The sequence below is a fragment of the Periplaneta americana genome, chromosome 2, assembly GCF_040183065.1.
Source record: "Periplaneta americana isolate PAMFEO1 chromosome 2, P.americana_PAMFEO1_priV1, whole genome shotgun sequence".
Taxonomy (NCBI): Eukaryota; Metazoa; Arthropoda; class Insecta; order Blattodea; family Blattidae; genus Periplaneta; species Periplaneta americana.
In genome coordinates, this window is record NC_091118.1 from 109,600,161 (window position 1) to 109,620,031 (window position 19,871).

The 19,871-nt window shown below is 35.4% G+C and overlaps 1 protein-coding gene across 3 annotated transcripts in view; it reads left to right on the forward strand.

Moving 5' to 3' along the window:
- Nucleotides 1-19,326, forward strand: part of LOC138694495 (glycerol kinase 5) — a 112,850-nt gene extending 93,524 nt beyond the window's left edge. For all 3 annotated transcript variants that reach the window (XM_069818268.1, XM_069818270.1, XM_069818269.1), the window contains one exon: nucleotides 2,103-19,326. In XM_069818268.1, coding sequence (XP_069674369.1) covers nucleotides 2,103-2,251 — 149 coding nt within the window. In that variant the 3' untranslated portion in view covers nucleotides 2,252-19,326. The remainder of the gene's footprint in view (nucleotides 1-2,102) is intronic.
- The last annotated feature ends 545 nt before the right edge of the window (nucleotides 19,327-19,871 follow it).

The window sequence follows — 19,871 nt, forward strand, 5'->3', positions numbered from 1 at the left end:
GTATTTATGAATCTTTATTAAAATGTATGAAATCAAGCAAGAAAAATATATTCCAGTAGAAAAATGTTTTCTATTACAAATTAAGTTCTACTAAAGGATATGGTATCTTATACAGAGTGTCCCAAATTGATGTATACACATTTTGAAACACTATTACTCAGCAACGAGATGAGACAGAAATACGATTTTTGCGATTTTGTATTCTTTAAAGCCCGTACATGTTCAAAATGGCCCCCTTCCACCACAGTACACTCCCAACAAGGATGTACAACAGAGCGACATACCAACTAGATTGTTGTTAATGGAATATCATTACAGGCATGTTCAATCTGAACTCTCAGTTCCTCCAGTGTTTGTGGTTTTGTGGTGTACACTATCCTTTAGAGCTCCCCATAGATAGAAGTCTGGAGGGGTTAAATCCGAAGATCGAGGTGGGAACTCCGCAGCACTTCCTCTTCGTCCTATCCATCTCTGATTGAGTGTGCGATCGAGAAAATTCCTCACATTGACATGAAAGTGAGCTGGAGCCCTGTCTTGTTGAAAGTAAAATCCATTTTCATTCTCAAAGAGGTCATTGAGACGTGGAATCGTGGTTTCCAACATTTGCAGGTATTTCTCACCCATGACAGTCCTTTTAAAGAAGTAAAAGCAAGTAAATCTGTGGCACTACAGCCCATGAAGGGCCAAGACCGACCAGCCAGCTGTTGGCCTCATGTCCACATGCAGAAGCAGAGGTGGACGGTCATCCAACTAGTATGGAGGTATCGTGCGGTTAGCACAATGATCCCAAATGCAGCACGATACTGGGTGGGCACCGGTCCCATACACTGGCCAAAATTTCTTCCCCCACGAGGACTTGAACCAGCGCGCATTCCATAACGCGAGTCCTAGGCAGGATGCCTTAGACCACGACGCCATGGCGCGGGACCCCTTCAAAGAAGTACAGCCCAATTATTCCTCTGGAAGACAGACTACACCATACTGTTACTCCTGGAAGACTGACGGCCTTTTCTTGAAAGATGTGTGGGTTTCCATTAGCCCAGTACACACAATTTTGCCAGTTAATTGTGCCATTAAGTTTAAATGTGGCTTCATCTGACCAAACAATGAAGTCTTGAAAATCTTCCCTTTCATCACACATGTTCAAGAACCACTCACAAAATTCCAGTCGTCCTCATTTAGTGCGTGGACAAGTCTCGGAATGTAAGGCTTCCATTTTTGAGCTCACAAAATTCGATGAACACTGAATTTGCTGATATTAATCTCACGAGAACATTGCCTTCTTCACTTCTTTGGGGATTATGCAAAAGCCTGCATGACTGCATCAACACTCTCATTATTGGTGAAACTTCTCTTCTTCTTCCTTCAACACATCTTTCACCATTCCATCGACTTCAAACGTGTCTCAAATTCTTGTGATAGTTAACCATGTTGGTGGTTGTGTTCTAAATTCAACCCCTCCAACATCGTTGAACCTCAACATTCTCCATTTTCCAATAACATTTCAGTATCCACTTACATTCATCGAACGATAATTGCATCGCCATGTTTGTTTATAAGTAGATGAACATGTTTCCATGCTTTCCAGTGCCTTCTGAATCATAAACAGGAAAATCGTATTTCTATTTCATTTCTTTGCTGTGAAATAGCATTTCAAAGAGTGTATACATCAATTTGGGACACTCTGTATCATGATCTGTGCTCTGTATAGCTTATCACATACTTTTTTTTTTTCGTATTCATGCTATTCAGTAAATAATCAATACAGTACCGGTAGTTTAAAATATATGATTATGAGCTCGCAGCACATTTTCTTTATTTTTCCACTGTTTAAAAAGAAATGCTATAAAATACATTTTAGAACATATTTTGAAACTAAATATTCCTAGTCATATTACTAGTAAGAGTAGTAGGATGATTTGAAAACATTTTAAGAAGCATTGGGATGCCATCCAGTCCCACCTCAAGCACTGGATATGACATTGTCGTAGAAATCTAAGCTTGTAGTCTTTTTGAACATGATTAATTTATAGGTACATATAACTGGCCTGATTAGATATTGAAAAAAGTTGGAGAAACTGACTAAATATGTTTTTGTACAGGTGTGTGGCTGTCCAAGGATGAGTTGAAGGCTCTACGACAGCTGGACAGAGTGTTTGAGCCAAGACCACATGTGTGTGATGCATATAGTGGCACCATGATGTTGTGGAGCCAAGCACTCGAACGTTTCCTTGACTGGTACGAATCATAGTCTATGGATGCTGGATTCTTCCAAATAACCAGGTGGTTCAGTAAGGGGGTGAGATAACTAACATGGGCAATTTAAACTATTTTGTCTCATATGAAAGGCAGAAAAACTTTCTGAAATAACATATCTTTGTATAATAATCACAATGAAGACTATTAACAAAAGCTGTTTCTAAAATACTGTATATTTAGCAATAAGAACATAATAATGACAATATCCTAATTACGAGAATTCTCAAATACATCACTGTCTCTCATTTTAGCAGTGAGTTTGCTCAGTTTCAACTAATATGGTATGTGACTTCCATTCCATGAACTGAAAACTACTTCTACTTGAGTGTTTTATATCCTTATAAATAGTTATTTATATATTAAGGGAGGTAAGTAGTTTTTACTAGTTGAGGACGAGTTTGCACCCGAGTGATAATAAGAGCTGCAATTAGGTAGTCCTAGACTAGTACATTCTAATTAACTCTCGAATTGCATACGTTTTTTTCCACTTCCACATTTTATGCAATAAAAATATATTTAATTTTACATTATTTAATACCAGAACTGTTGGTATGATCGTTGATTTTTTAGTATTATTTTGTTTGTTGCTATGCGACTCTTGAATGAAACATATTTTCACTTACTTTCCTAGGGAAGCAAAGTGACTTACAGCCCGTTGTCAATAATAACCAACATTATCATGGTAAAATCCATTTACTTACTAAAAACAAGCTAATAACAGCATACTTACGGCAATGGGAGTGGAAAACGAATATTACTCAGGGTTACGGGAATATGTCTTACTATTAAATGTGTGGTGGGTGACGAAATTTTGAGATTATTGATGTTGCATAAATTTGGTCGAGGAAACATAGTTGGTCTGATTTGTGCATTTAAAAATGACAGCATGCTACTTATTCTCTCACAAACCGTAAACAGAAGTTCCATCATATATTACTTTTCTATTACTTGGAATTTAGTTTATATTATCACAATTATTACTTTCGTAGTCCAAATGGAAGCTTTTACTGAAATTCCTACTGCGTTCTTGTTATGTGAATTAGAAAAACGTACCCAGATGCTGTAGAAAAATATTTTTCAAGATTATGTGTTTTAACTGTAATACGCAACTACATTCTTCATCCTTAACTTTTCAGTGGACTTTGTGATTAGTATTTAGGAATCAACCAGTGACAAAGACGAGTGTAATTGACCGGAAAGTCAAATAAACTTCATTAGCGTTCCTCTCTCTCTCTGCAGATACATTAATGACATGATATCTGAAACTCTGGTTCTTTGAAAACTCGTTTAGTAGAATTTTCTTTATCGCCAGTCTACTTAATTTGATTAACTTATTGTTTGTCATGAAGCTCCTTTTTGTGGGTTTGAAAGTGCTTATACTTCTTTGATTAGGATTGGAGATGTAAGAACTAAAATAATTAATAGCAGTAGCCTACTAGTTCATAAATTTTATGAAGTTCATAGTCCAAAGTATGTACCTAGCCTATGCCTCAACAGCATTTGTGGAAATAGATTTTCTTTCATTTCATCAGAGTACATTTTAACAGATTCATTTTCCACTTGTTCTCAAAGAATGGGTACATTTTCATTACTTACGTACTTCATTTTCGTTAATGAAAAATTTTATTACTTGGTTTAACCTTTAAGCAGTCTTGCTTGACCACCCCATTCAATTAAACCGTTATTATCTCGAATATGCAAATACCGTTCAAAAATTTTTACGGTTATTGTTACCTTACCAATTCCAATAAAGGTACTGAAAGTTTCAGAAGTTCAGGCTTACAGAATATATAGTTACGAGCGCCGTAATATCTGACTGGGGTGTTCACAACACCCAGCGCGATTACTTAAAGGTTAACAATTTTTGTCCAATAATTCAGAAAATTGGAAGTTTTCAGCCTCTAAGCTGTAGTTCCATGTGGACCATTATTGAGTCAATTATTTCATATGTTAACACTTTAAGTGCTGGAAATGATTTTACTGCTGTTTGCTGTTCAAACTTTTGGCTATGTTAATAACTCATTCACGTGCTCTCTATTCATTTCACAGATTTTTCATTTCATGGTTGCAGATATTTACATTCGTTGTAGATTTTTCTTATAGCACCTTGTATAAGTACTCTGTAAAGACAAGTATCTTATGCCCGGTTCCATTGTTCATTGTTATCAACAATGTGCGTAAGAATTTCTTTGAAGTGTTTGAAATGGGGTACTAATTGTTGCTATTGCTCTGGATTTGAAGTTCCAGCATGTTATGCATGCCTGGGGTAGTTTTGAAACTACATCTGTCAAGACTTAACTCCTCTTTGATGATTTGATGTGTATGGAAGGCAGGAAATCGTATACAAGAAAACAAAATCGAGTTTGTGTGCATAGCAATGAATGAACATTGCAGGTGGACACTCACTCTTTTAAAACACACCTCAGGCGGTAGGCACATCTGTCTGCTAATCTGGAGTTGTGCTCGAGCGTGGGTTCGATTCCCACTAAGGCTCATTACTGGTTGGGTTTTTTCCGAGGCTTTCCCCAACTCTAAGATGAATGTCAGGTAATCTATAGCGAATCCTCGGCCTCATCTCACCAAATACTATCTTGCTAACACCAATTTCATCGATGCTATAACCTAATAGTTGATATAGCGTCGTTAAATAACCAAGTTAAAAAAGCAGCCAACCATCTGAGAGCATTTTCATCTTTGGAGACATCAAAGAATCTCATGTATTTCTGGAAGTGTAACCAGCAACGTTCATCTGGGACTGACAGGGCATGTCCAATGTTTCATCAGCAAGAACTGGTACGAATTCACAAGCCTCTAAGTTCCGAATTTCTTCATTAACCATCCTAGTTACTCAGTTAGGTAATATAAGTATGCCCTTCTCTTCCATCTTGCTGTGAGGAACAAACCATGCAGAAATTTTCCTTTTACTTAAAACTAAAATATGGTTTTATTATTCCTACCAAAACCATCTGCCAGTATTATCAATCACACTATGTTTAATGTTCATCCTTTCACTCACTTCTGATTAATTCTTTGTTTTATACTAAATGGGATGCTCTTGTCTTAAATAATCTATCATACATTCTTGGGTTTCCTTGAAATGAACAAGCTAGTGGAAAATTTGTGCACACTTTGAACAAAGTTTCTTATCGAAAACAACTTGTTTCTCTCCATTTCTTTAATAATACAAGGGTCTTTCATGAGTAACGAGTCTATCGAAAAATTAACTATTTTGGATAATTTTTTGAAATGATGTTCATCCTTACGAGAAAGAACCCTTCCTGGTGCTGTATAGTTGATTTGGAAACAAACACCCCCTCCCCTCACTGCCAGAGCTATTAAATGAAAGAATGGTTAGTGTTTTAAATCTTTATTAAAACACATAAATGTAAATGTTGACAAATTATGATGTACAATTTTTAAAAGTCATCCATTCTGCTGAATGCACAAATGTAAGTGACGTATCATCTCTTCATGGACTCTGGAGAGCATGTCAGACATAACCATTTTGTATCGTGTGTTCAATTCGTTCCACTAATTCAGAAATGGTGCATGGCTTAGTCGCATAGACATGATCCTTGATGAACCCCAGAAAAAGAAATCCAGGGGAGTCAAATCAAGTGATCACGGAGGCCAATGGATTGGGCCTGTGCGACAGATCTACCTGCCTGGAAACACTTCGTCTACGGACTAAACGCTCAATTTGAGCGACACTGTTTCCAAGTTCAAACCAGGCAGCAATTTTTCTCTTCTGCAATAATGTTAAGCGGCTGCGTGGCATTTTATCATTCTAGTCTATCATAACAATGTGTATAGGTATGGCTGTGTGCCATTATCCATGCTCCAGGTCATTTTAAGTTGGTATCAAATGAACATCACATTACACATGGATAAGTAGCTTCCTCTGGTGGCGGGGGGGGGGGGAGGAGGGAGTGTTTGTTTCCAAATCGACTCTATGGCACTGGGAAAGGTTCTTTCTCGTGAGGATGAACATTATCTCAATAAATTATCCAAAATAGTTTGGGCTGAAAGAAAACAATTATCCAGGAAAACCGAATGTACATCAGTGAGCTTTACCCCATGGCTTAGTAAAAATATCGATAACTAAGTTTCGACTAGTTTTGTACAAGGTTGTGACAGAGGAGGAAGTATCAAAAATACATAAAACGAGAAATTGCACTTCTGCTTACAATAATAAATTCATTATCATCTTTTGCGACAATGTTTGATTATACAGGTGTAACAAAAGGTATGTCAAAACTTTAGGGAAATATTTCTCACATGTAGAGGATGAAAATATGTTCTATAAACATGGATCTGGAAACGCTTTATTTCCGTGTTACAGCTCACTTTCTACAACTTTGCATACATATCATGGGAAAAACACAGGAACATACCATATGAAACTCTGCATTACAAGAAGTGTTCAAAATGTTCTCCATTAGCACAGATGCATGCATCAACCTGCCATCACATTGCATTCCGAAGATGCTGATATATTTCTGGGGAGTGTGGTATTGTTTCGCAGCCTTCCACAATACAGACGCGAAGACTCTCTACCTATTGCACTGAGATTTCATTAAACAAGAGCTTTCAATGCCCCCATAAGTAAAGGACTAGTGGGTTTAGGTCTGGAGAGCGTGGAGGTCAAGGAATTGGTCCACCCCTCCCTATCCATCTGTCACAGAACCTTTCATTTAGCAACCGACACACACTGACAATGAAATGAGCAAGAGTTCTACCATGCATAAAGTACATGTTTCGTCTGCTAACCCATATATCAAATGAGCATCTGTCAACTCCGTATTTGAATACCCTTCCATTGTACGGTACTGGAAACAAAGTCCGTGATGAACACAAACAGCTTTACTGCGTGCTTGATGCTATATAGTCAAGCAATGAAGTGAGTCGTATGACCTTTGTACAGTTGTCAAAAGAAAAAGTGGCCACTCTCTTGAAGCAAAGTTCCCTTCGGGTATCTTCGCTACAATTCAGACAGGCGATGTTACATGTTGTTGGACCACGTTGCCTGATATCTACAGTTATAATTAAAGTATTCTGTGTGTTACTAGATAGTGTAATGGTAATGTTCCAGCCTCTTATTCGTGAGGTCCTGCATTTGAATATAACCTTGTGCTTTTTATGTTCTTTTTTGTTCTATTTTTAAGAGAGACAAAATATACATAATTGCTCCTTTCTCTTTTACGATTAGTTTAGTAATTAACATCAGGTTCATTAATGTATTATGCCATGACTTTATCATTATGACTTTGTGGCTGCAAATGGAAAGAAAAAAAGATTTTATTCTCAACAAAAATATCTTTCGTGGCATAAACAAAACAAACTTACTGGCGTCTGCCTTAGAACAATTAAGCGTTCAAAAAACAAAACAAAAATCCACAATTCAATATTTACAGTAGTCTATCTTCCCCTTATCTCGATCACATCTTGCAGTCGAGTGGGCATGGAATAGGACTAGTCTTTGCAAATAGCAACTGTTCTTAGACACCACATTCCAGGCATTCTGAACATACATACATAAGTGTTCTGCCCATGGGCAGGTCTTTCATTGCAAACCCAGCATTCTCAAATCTTTCCTATTTCCTGTCTTCCTCTTAGTCTCTGCATATGATCCACGTATCCTAATGTCTATTATTCTTCTCAACCAGAGACCCAACCAATTCCTTTTTCTCTTTTTAATCAGTTTCAGCATCATTCTTTTTTCACCCACTTTTTCCAACGCAACTTCATTTCTTATTCTGTCTGTCCACTTCACATGCTCTGTTCTTCTCCACATCCATATTTCAAATGCTTCTATTCGTTTCTTTTCATTTCGTCGTAATGTCCATTGTTTCTTCCCCATACAATGCCACACTCCACACAAAGAACTTCACTAGTCTCTTCCTTAGTTCTTTTTCCAGAGGTCCGCAGAAGATGCTCCTTTTTCTATTAAAAGCTTCCTTTGCTCATGTTCGCAGTTTTTCTTGGGAAGGATAAATGTGGTAACTTCCCGTTGCTTTCTGCATACCACTGTCTCTTTCGCATCTTATTAAATCCCAGGGGGTCCATGCGTGGACATGAGGAGAGTGGATTTGACTAATTGGGCCTCCGGACTTCACCGAAATTCACTACAAGGGTTAAATATTAGTTCTATCAGGATGTTTGACTCGATCAGAGACTGGGAAATCCCAATTAGCCTTTGCCCCCCGCATCCTGGACTAGCTTCTACAAATCATCAGAAAATCTTGGAGGGGGATTGGGCCAATTTTTCCGCAGATGTTTCCACACTTCCTGGTAGCTCAGCGGAAGAACGTCGGAATTTAGATGTCAACGTCTCAGGTTCAGTTCCTCGTCACTCTTTTTCATTTTATTGTGGTTCAAGATAGTATAATATAATAATACAAAAAGAAAAACTGACACCAGTATTCTGCCCTGCTAAGGCTAAGTGCCATATCTACAAAAAGCAAAGTATCGAGAAAAATGAGTTTAAAAGTTTCTGTACAGCCCCTTTCGATTTTTACGTATGATTACATAATTTATGTGGTTTCTAGCTATATACGACATTACAAAATTACTGAAACAAACAAAAATTATATTAATTCAGCCATTTAATAGAAACTGCAGATACTGCTCTTTAACACAGCATGACTTAATACATAAATATTTGCCTTAACTACAAAATGCCGTATGTTGCCGCCCTGCTAAGGAGAAGTATGATATCTGCATAAAATTAAGAAATGAAAGAATAGGCATCCAGAACCATAAGGGCCCAAAGTACGGAATCGAAGTTCTGAGGAAAATTCACATTAATTTATGATATTCAAATTATTATTCAGATTTCTAATATGTTAGGTTTTGATTTGTTCATGGTACAATCTTATATATCGCACAATATCTATTAAAATATATCAGAACATGCATAATTATATGCTCAAATATACAAATTCACTATAGTGTGCTTTAGGCCCTTATGATTCTAGGCGTCTCTTATATTGAAGTTCTGAAGTTGACAATTCTCTATTTCAATTAATAATGCTACATGAATAATATGCAACAGCAAATGCAGAAGCCCATTAGTAACAAAAATTTAATACATGTGATAAATCCTTTCTAATTATTTCACAACATGACATTATGAGAGACAAAAAAAATCACAATTTATGTAAGTCATGAACAAAATTATAGTATTAACAATGTAATATTATTAATAATAATCAATCTTTAAACATAAGTACAGTATGCACAAAATATTTTCTGTATTAGTAAATCTCGCCAGAATTTAAGCCTGTTTTCTGGAATGCTTTCTTTCAAGGGGTTCTCAATATCTCTCCTCTCAAGATCAAATCCACAGGGCTTACCCAGATGTTCAGGGAATTGCATGCCATGCCTTTTCTGTGCTTTCTTTTGCAGGAAATCTAAAGTTTTGTAACTTTCAGTTTCATTATATGTTGTTTTGTACTCCAATACATAGTTACCTCTCACTGATTTCACATGAACGATATCATTGAGGTACAGTAAGGTAGTTGTTTTGCAGTTTTTTTTCTGATGGGCAGTGTAATCTTTCCTTTGTGGAAGTTTGTGTGATCTATCTTTATTAGATCCATTATTTTCATCTTGACAAGCGTCTACAAAATCGTCAAAGTCGTATGTTCTTTTCTGCTTTTTGAGAGACATTTTGAACTTGGTGATGAATACTGTAAGCAGAATAAATGTGTGTCCTGGTTCAAAACAGAAAAGGTTGATTTCTTGGGCAGCTATTTCCTTGGAATTCACCATGAAGACCAAGAAAGACTACAGACACCAGTTCTCGTTCTGGCTTGAACAATTATCTACCGGTACCCAAATGACTATATTTTGACATCTCTGTGTCTTTCAGGAACATGTAAAACGTACCTATAATGCCTTCCTTATTTCGTCCTGTAATAGCTTCATTCCAAACAAATGCAGGAGGTTTCAATTTAGATTTCTCTTCCACTGAAGCGAATGTCTCATGATAAGCTAGAATTCATAAGTTGACTTGCAATACTTGAATTAAAATTTTCATTTTCTAACATGTTGGATAAAGAACATTTTTCCAAAGCTAATTTTACTAATTGTTTAAATCTAGAAGAAGAAGACATAATTATAATTGTTTTTAACACAGATTGCGTTTAATATAACACTGACAGGTACATACTGAAGCAGAAAGCGGCATGTGGATAAAAAGAGTGTGACAATGCTAAGAAAGACCGCGGTATATGCTTGTACTAAGCAACAATGCAGTATCTGCAGCTCACATACCGTACTTTTGCGTAGCATAAGAGACGTACTGCAGTCTTGCTTAGTTTATCTAGTGATTTTGTGCAGATACGGCAAAATAAAAAGCTTATATTTCATTATTTTGTCATTGGAGATACCGCATTTTTACTTAGTCAAATGAATTTCTGACAGTACAAAACCCTATAAAGTGCGAAAACCCCAATTTTCAATTTTCCTGCAGATACGGGACTTTTGCTTAGCAGGGCAGTATTATGCAACTGCATTGTTCCAAACCTAATATTAAATTTATGTTATTTATATCGCTAAAGAATGATAACTGAATATAAATTATAACTTGAATATTATTTATGTCACTTACTTACTTACAAATGGCTTTTAAGGAACCCGAAGTTTCATTGCCGCCCTCACATAAGCCCGCCATCGGTCCCTATCCTGTGCAAGATTAATCCACTATCATCATATCCCATCTCCTTCAAATCCATTTTAATATTATCCTCCCATCTATGTCTAGGCCTCCCCAAAGGTCTTTTTCCCTCCTGCCTCCCAACTAACACTCTATATGCATTTCTGGATTCGCCCATACGTGCTACATGCCCTGCCCATCTCAAACGAATGGATTTAATGTTTCTAATTATGTCAGGTGAAGAATACAATGCGTGCAGTTCTGTGTTGTGTAACTTTCTCCATTCTCCTGTAACTTCATCCCTCTTAGCCCCAAATATTTTCCTAAGAACCTTATTCTCAATCACCCTTAATCTCTGTTCCTCTCTCAAAATAAGAGTCCAAGTTTCACAACCATACAGAACCGGTAATATAAATGTTTTATAAATTCTAACTTTCAGATTTTTTGACAGCAGACTAGATGACAAAAGCTTCTCAATCGAATAATAACAGGCATTTCCCATATTTATTCTGAGTTTAATTTCCTCCCGAGTGTCATTTATATTTGTTACTGTTGCTCCAAGATATTTGAATTTTTCCACCTCTTCAGGCAATAAATCTCCAATTTGTATATTTCCATTTCGTACAATATTCTGGTTATGAGACATAATCATATACTTTGTCTTTTCGGGATTTACTTCCAAACCTATCGCTTTACTTGCTTCAAGTAAAATTTCCGTGTTTTCCTTAATCGTTTGTGGATTTTCTCCTAACATATTCACGTAATCTGCATAGAGAAGCAGCTGGTGTAATCCGTTCAATTCCAAACCCTGTCTGTTATCCTGAACTTTTCTAATGGCATATTCTAGAGTGAAGTTAAAAAGTAAAGGTGATAATGCATCTCCTTGCTTTAGCTCGCAGTGAATTGGAAAAGCATCAGATAGAAACTGGCCTATATGGACTCTGCTGTATGTTTCACTGAGACATTATGTCGCTAAAGAACGATAACAGAATATAAATGATAAATATTGGTTCATTTAATTAATACGAGAGATACCATATTATATAATATATATTTAATTATTTAAATAAAATAACCTGTTTTACAAAGAAAAATGGTTATTTGTATTATAATAATTACTTACATAAAATACAGATTATTTATATCGCGAAAGAACAATAACAGAATGTAAAAAACATGAATATTATTCATATTGTTAAAGAACGATAACATGAATATTATTGATATTTCTGAAGAACGATAATAGAATACAAAAAATTATAACTTGATATCGATAAAGAACGATAACTGGATATAAATGATATTTTGAATATTATTTATATTGCTAAAAACGATTAAAAAATAAAATGAAAACTTGAAGAAGGCCCGAACCCACAACATTCGAATCAGCACTCTGACGCTGGTCTACGAGACGCAGATATGGAATACTTCCATAGTTCCGGAACTGCTTCTACAAGCACATGCATCGTGTAACATCGCCGTGACCCGAAGTGGACTTAGAAAATATTCGCTGTTCACGAGTGTGGCCACTTTTTTTTTTTTTGACAACTGTACATAAGTTGCAAATCAACACTGGAGGTGAACCTAAGAATTACGTCATGACCATACGACCATTAATCAGACGTGAACATTACTACAGTCAGATTACAAGCTGTTTGTAAACAAGCTCTTGTTTGTAAAGTGGGGGGAGGAATAGTTGTAGAAAATGAGTTTTAACATGGAAATAATGTGTTTCCGGACCCATGTTTATATAACATATTTTCATTCTCTACATGTGAGAAATATTTCCCTAGAGTTTTGACATACTTTTTTGTTACACTCTGTATATCAGTTCTGTAGCAATATGGCTTTCCATATTCCATGTCACTAAAAAATTACAATGAATGATGGAGAGGTGGCGGGATGATGGTAAGAGAATTGTAAGTGTCCTAAGAAAACATATACCAATACAGTCTTTGTCAACTAAAATATCCACTTGCCAAATGCGAGAGTTCCAGGATAAACACAAACACACAGCATGGAAAGGACTAGGTCAGCCATTTAGCTCCTAGTGTACTGTAAAGGTTCTGTTTATTACATTATTTTTTTAATATAAATTAAACTGCAATTCGCTTTATTGTATTTATACATCACAAATATAACACCAATTTGAAGTAGAGCTTTGTTATGTACAGTTTAAAAGGGAGATATGATTGTAATATTCATGAGATTAGTGTACATGACACATAAACTATTAAACTTATAAGGAAATGCAAAGAGTTTTAAATAGTATTTCATAAAATATGATGTTTTCGTCCTTAATAAATCATAATACCTATGAAGAAATATGGAATAGATTGAGGTCAGTAACTCAAAGGATAGGTAGTATAAAATTTGTAGTGTACTGTATTTCTACCGATAAAATAACTGTGTTACATGTCATGCCCATAGTTACCTATCACATTACTGTGATCATCTAATCAACAAATACAGTGAAAGCCTGATGTGAAGGACTACCAGTATAGTATGTTTTTTGTGCAGGATGAATCGTCCTATCAAGAGTTTTAAACCGGTTGGATTAGCAGGCCAACTAAATATCACTGGCCTCCTAAACTGACCCGTTTGAAACTCTTGGTGGGACGATTCCTTCTGTATAAAAAACATACAATTTACTTATATGTATAAGTGAGAATTTCAAACTTGATTGCATAGACTATAGTTGTTCGCCATAACATACATCAAGCTTGTAACACCAAAACCTCATTACTGAAGCGAAAGAACTTCATCAAATTAATATTTATTGGTGAATGGTGATTTTTCCCAAGACATACTTTCCACTGCATTATACCTGAATTCAGTTGCGGCTCATAGTTTTAAAAGTAGAAAAGGTTGTGATTGAGCACATTATCATCTCTAAATTGTTTCAGGGCCCCAGCGCGTTGTATTTGTAAATTTATTTATTCATATATTCACATACCTATTTATTTTCATAAGTAGGTAATTTGAACAGTAAAGTTACTTTCACATTATATGTATTGCCCATCACTAGGAGGAGGAAACTCTTGCACCAAAGTCTCGCTAAATGACGTAACTGCCATATCTTACAGCAGACCATTCCAAGTGGGCAGCCACCGTGATGCCACGTGGCTGCCCTGCGTTCGTAGAAGCCATGCTGAGCCCCAGAGAGAGACAGCAAGTGAGTGGGAAAGAGACGGAAAACAATTGCTGAGAGGGAAGCATGCGTGCAAGGGGTGGAGTGAGCCAGTGAGGTATATGGATGGCACATTTTATGACACATAGAAAGAATTCAAGAATTACAACAATTGGCCATTACAAAATAATATAAGAAAATAACATTTTCCTTTTTTTCTGTACTTAGGAAGAGAAATTACATTTCTTTGGTTTCACCAACTTTGCTATATCAAGGAAAATTGTTTGAGCAGAATGAGTGCTTCCCAACACATCGGACAAACATGACCTAATTTTACTCTTATTCAGATTCATGACTGAGAATGTGTGTTCACAAAGGTATATAGAGACAAACATAACAATTAACTTGTATGTCAATGCATGGATAAGCAGAAATTCTTTTTGTTCCAAGTTCTTATAAAACGCAATGAGGCCGCCTGGAATATTGTAATATCTATCTTTCAAAATTGTGTGACATTGAAGCCTTATAGGTTCTCTTTGGAATTTGATTGAAGCCTACTCAACATTTACAGAAAAGGACGTCATAAAAATGTTCACCAAGTTCCTGCACACGGCGAAAGATTGTTTGTGGAGAGAGACTGACTCAAATAATGTCACCAGGGAAGGACACAATATCTCAGAAGTTGAAATCATGCACTCCTTTACAAACATTCCTTCTGTAAAAGGCCGGCTACTTTTGGCGATATTTAGGGCAACAATATAGCTTGCATGGACAGCTCTTTCGGAACTTGGCTCAATGTGCTGTGAAAGAAAGGGAAAATTAATTTTCAATGACACTGTCACTATACAAAAAATACATACGTAGTTAAACGGACAGAAAATTCTTCAGCAGTTTAACAAACGTTTTTATAATAATTCCCATACATTGTTGACAACTGTTCAAAATAAACTTACTTTAACCTAACCATTAATTTAATTATATTGCCCTTAGAGTACTTAATTAGTTGAAATGACACTTACCTCGTCGTAAGATTGGATTTCGACCTTTAGTTTCGTTATTAATGCCTTCCTCTCTTTGCCGATAATATGAGTGTGGGTATCAGAATGTTTAACTTTAAAGTGACGCTTAATGTTGTACATTTTTGCCTGTACATTGATATGGCATATTAAACATTGAACATTGTTGTCGTCAGATTAGACAAGATACAAGCCTCCGAAGAGGGGTTAAATCCTGAACCGACTGTCGACGCACTTCTCTTCATTCTTATTCAAAACAGTTGACCACAAACGATAGTACACCATATGGATGAATGAATGACAGATGGAACGCATAATCCAGCAATGCCTGCAGAATATCATCGAACAGACGAGAAGATTTGATGATCGCATGCATTCGTACTCCACAACAGCCTTAGCGACAGAGAGGAGTGGGAGGTCCTCCCTGGACAGACACAGGGCAGCGTCCGGGCGCGCTAGCCCTCAAATGCGTGTGGAATGGTCTGTCTTTTAGTATCATAGCTGGTAATCTCTGACGAAACTTTTATAAATATGTCTCATAGAGGTACAGTACCATACTCCTTAATCTTGCCAGAGTTTTCTGCTGAAAGGTTAATTAATGATCAATCATAGAGTGAGTGACAGAGACAGAGCTTCAAGCCACCCTTTGTGTTAGCTTTGAACGTGTTTTTTTTTTTTTGCTGCAAGTTCTTAGACATGAAATTTTGTAGGAATTGATGACTTGCTTTGGCATAGGGATATGTGCCTTCATTCCAACAAGAAAGTCGGAACCCTATAAAAACTACGACTCCCAACTTTGTTATACAAAAGGTAAAATGTAATAGAGATCGATAATTGGAGTCAGTGATCTACTACAGCTCCTGTTATTATTATTATTTTTTTTTTTTTTCAGTTTTCCTGAACTGACGAAATGCAACAATAAGCCCCACTTTACTCTCTAATTCTAAATATGTTGACTGTCATTATCAAATAGAGTAAAGTTTAAAAATGTTTCATATTCATTTATATTCTAAATTCTATTATTACAAATTATATTTTTAGATTTCTGTCCTCAGAGCCTTTAATTATGAGCTGCGACTGCCCAAATCTGCAGTATATCAAAATTAGACCTCTGTTATCTTAGTGTGATAAACTGACATAGTTATTGACTATTCAGATTGGAACTACTGATGCATTATACTTCTACTTATTATTTGTATCCTTCTATTCAGGACGACCAAAAATGTTCCACGATTTTTCAGAGAAGTGAATCTCTAACCAAATATGTGTAAGATTGCTAGATGTACATGAGAGTTGACCATCTCTTTGTCCATCATAAAATATGATTAGCATCACTTTTATGCTAATTTTCTCTAGCAAAAATGATTTTTTTAGAAACTAATTATTCCTCTCTTAAACTGCCATCTGCAAACATCACTTCTATTTTGAGCATATTTTGAGAAGTATAGCATGCATTCAGTATAATGTAATTAAAATTCTTTGTTTTATAGTACGCACATTGAGAAATTCTATGTACTTACATCAACTTCAGACAATTTATGGTCTTCAGATATTCCGATGAATTCCTTGGGTTGTATGTTCAGAATAAGAAGAAGGCAATCAAACATTGTAAGGGTCTCAAAACTTGTACATTTCAGTATCAATGTTGTATATGCAATAAGAAAATGGCGATCAACAAAGTAAGGGTCTCAATGTCAAAAGATGTACACATCATGCGGTATATCTTGATTGATAGTGACTATTAGATTGGAAGTGTTTGGTATGTACTGTGCATATGTTACACTGATTTCTACACTGTTGATACAACATGAGTTGTAAGACAGATGAGATATATGATCATATTTGTAGGTTGCCATATATGAGCACTCAAGATACACTGCAAAATGTGTAATGTTCAATATCATGAGACTTTGTGGTCATTACTGAAGTTAAAGTAGCCTATCTCATTTTTATATTTACAATTGCTGAAATAGCCAGAAAATGTCTTGACTGACAGAACAAAAAAACTTAACAGTTAACACTAATTTAATACCATTCACTCATTTCCAAGGGGAAAAAATGTATACCGTAATATACATAGAAATACACAGAACATATTTAGTTCTTGAACGAACATAAAATATTTTCTGTGTTTTGGCATTATACCAGATATGGATATGGATTTCTTTTCATGTTAATAAAACAGTTTGTTATTCTTTTAAAACAATATATAGACCATTCTGAAACATTCTGTGCAGGATCTGGCAATGTGATGTATGAGAGGAAGGAAACAAAGAAGTTCATATAACATTTTGTCGAAAGATCCTTTGTTTTCGAGTAATACTCCCTTTTTGTACTATAAAATTATTCAGGCACTTATAACCAGTCATAATATTTTATAATTGCATTACACGTGACGGGCAACTAAAGACTATTCAGAAAAAGATGAGTTTCTAAATTTACAGTTTTATTTCTTTTTAATGCAATGGTATTTTATTTTATGCAAATTAAATTAAGCCAAACTGGTGTTAGTACAGTAAAAAAAATACACATTACATGTGAAAGACGCTATATTTAAAAAAATGTGGCTAATTTCAGTTTTTGAGAAAAACTAAATGTTCTGAGGATTTAAACATTTTTGCTGTGGGAGAAAGTATAGTATGTTTTAGAAAAAAATTGATGTTTACAAAAGCTGCTTTTCTTCGATAAAATTGTTTATAAACATTTTTGTTTTCTTTCTAAAATAATGTTCGCAGATCCTATAGAGTTTTCATCAAAATACATTGTATATTTTTTATATAACAATATTTATTACCGTAGTTCTTATCTTCCCTAGCACAAAAAGAATATTGTTATACATTGATTACCATGTTTCAAATAAATTCATGCTCTAAGTTTCCCCAAACGTTGACAATTTTTATTATCATAAATGCAGGGGTAAAAAAAAAAAAAGAAGAAGAAGAAAAGTAGAACTTGAAAGATTAACTCAAACAATAGAAAATCAAGTTATTTTTAATTCATTGTATGGGGCATTTCGCTTAACTCTCGGCTGGGAACACAAGCATCAGATATGCTTGCATTAATGGACTGATGCCCCAGACATATGCCACGTCATACTATGCTCAAGGCCAGAGCAGACACATATTTAGTTAGCTTAGGTTAGTTGATTTCCAGCTTTCAGTCTGATAAGTTGATAATTCTCTTTTAAAATTCATGTTATCATTCAATTTTATGGTAGTTCATTGAAATACCACAAGTTCACACTAGAACTAACTTACTTACAAAAGGCTTTTAAGGAACCCGCAGGTTTCGCACTAGAACACAAAATTTGTATGTCTGAACTTATAGACAGTATAAGAAGAGAAATTGCAAGTATTAGATAAATAACATTTTTAGGTGTGAATAACAGTTTCATCCAAAAGTGTTGGGGAATGTGTGAATTCAGACAAATATCATTCTGAACAACTCCTGTAGAACCGGTTAGCACTCTATGAAATAAAAATATAATTGCGTGCATGCTATTATTAATCAAATTTACATGAGTAAAATATGCTGGAGGTTATGATAATGATGCAGTCTATGCCAGTTATGAAAGTATGTCTGATGCACATGTTCCAGTCTAGCTGAATGCTCTGTATTAAGATCGTGTATGAACGCCTACAACCTCTGAGGGTATTTATCTTAAAATTTTTGCTGCGACAATTTTATTAGTGAAGGTACCAGAATTAAACTCAGAAATTTAAAAGTAAAAAATAAACGTATATTGACTTCTTCAGAATGAAGTAAACTTACATCAATTCTATGGACAACACATTTATCAGTTTCGAGAAAAACTGGTTCTTCATTATGTCTATATTACCTTGATTATAAGGCAGAGAAAAGGGTTAGTTGATTTCTCACAATCGGTAAATAATCCTTTTAAGAGAGAAGGCATGAAATATGTTACAGCTGCAGAACTATCGATAGGATTTTAATTTTATTAATGAAGAAGAGAAAATGACAATGATAAATTTCTGCACTGGGTAGAAATTCCCATATATAATAAATAAAAAATGGATAATTCCTACATCTATTTTTTTCGTGTGGTTTGAAGCTATTTCAAAACTCCAATTACATCACAGCTTGTATGTATATGCTTTTAACAGATATATATATTTTTATACCATTATAAAATGTAAACATTTGTAATGTAGATCTTCCATGTAAGACTTATGTATGCCTACATTCCACAAATCTCGTCAAATTTTGTATGATAAATCTCGTAAAATAAAATACGGCAGTAAGGATGTGATTTTTTTTTTCCATTATCCTTGGGTCCTATTGTCCTCTTACTGTTTTGTTATACCCAAACTTTAGAATAAAACTCTCAATTTTTTTTGAACACATGTAACTTATGCTTAATGAAACTCAGAAACATATAATTGAAGACTGGGCATAAAAAGGCTGAAAGTGCCAAAAAGACAAACCATAGAAAACAGATCTTTCTTGTGCAAGTAGTAACGTAACATCATACAGTTTGCACATCTATGGGAGAAGCTAGGCTCTAAATCAGCCTTGGGCATAAGAGGGAAGTTAAAGGGGGGGGGGGGGGAAACCTCCCCCATGTCTTTTTCGCTTATACTGTCTTATAAACAAACACAGAGTGCTCTGTGGATTAGTGGTGAATTTTAGGTGACCAGCGAGAGTCGACCGCTCGTAAAATCCTGATACAATCCATCAATGACTTCCTGTCCGCTCTTACCACATTAAAACTGTCTCAGCCAGGGAAGGTGGAGTGGGGAGTTAAGGGTTGATCTGCAGTGACTCAATCGAGTTAATAACACCCAGG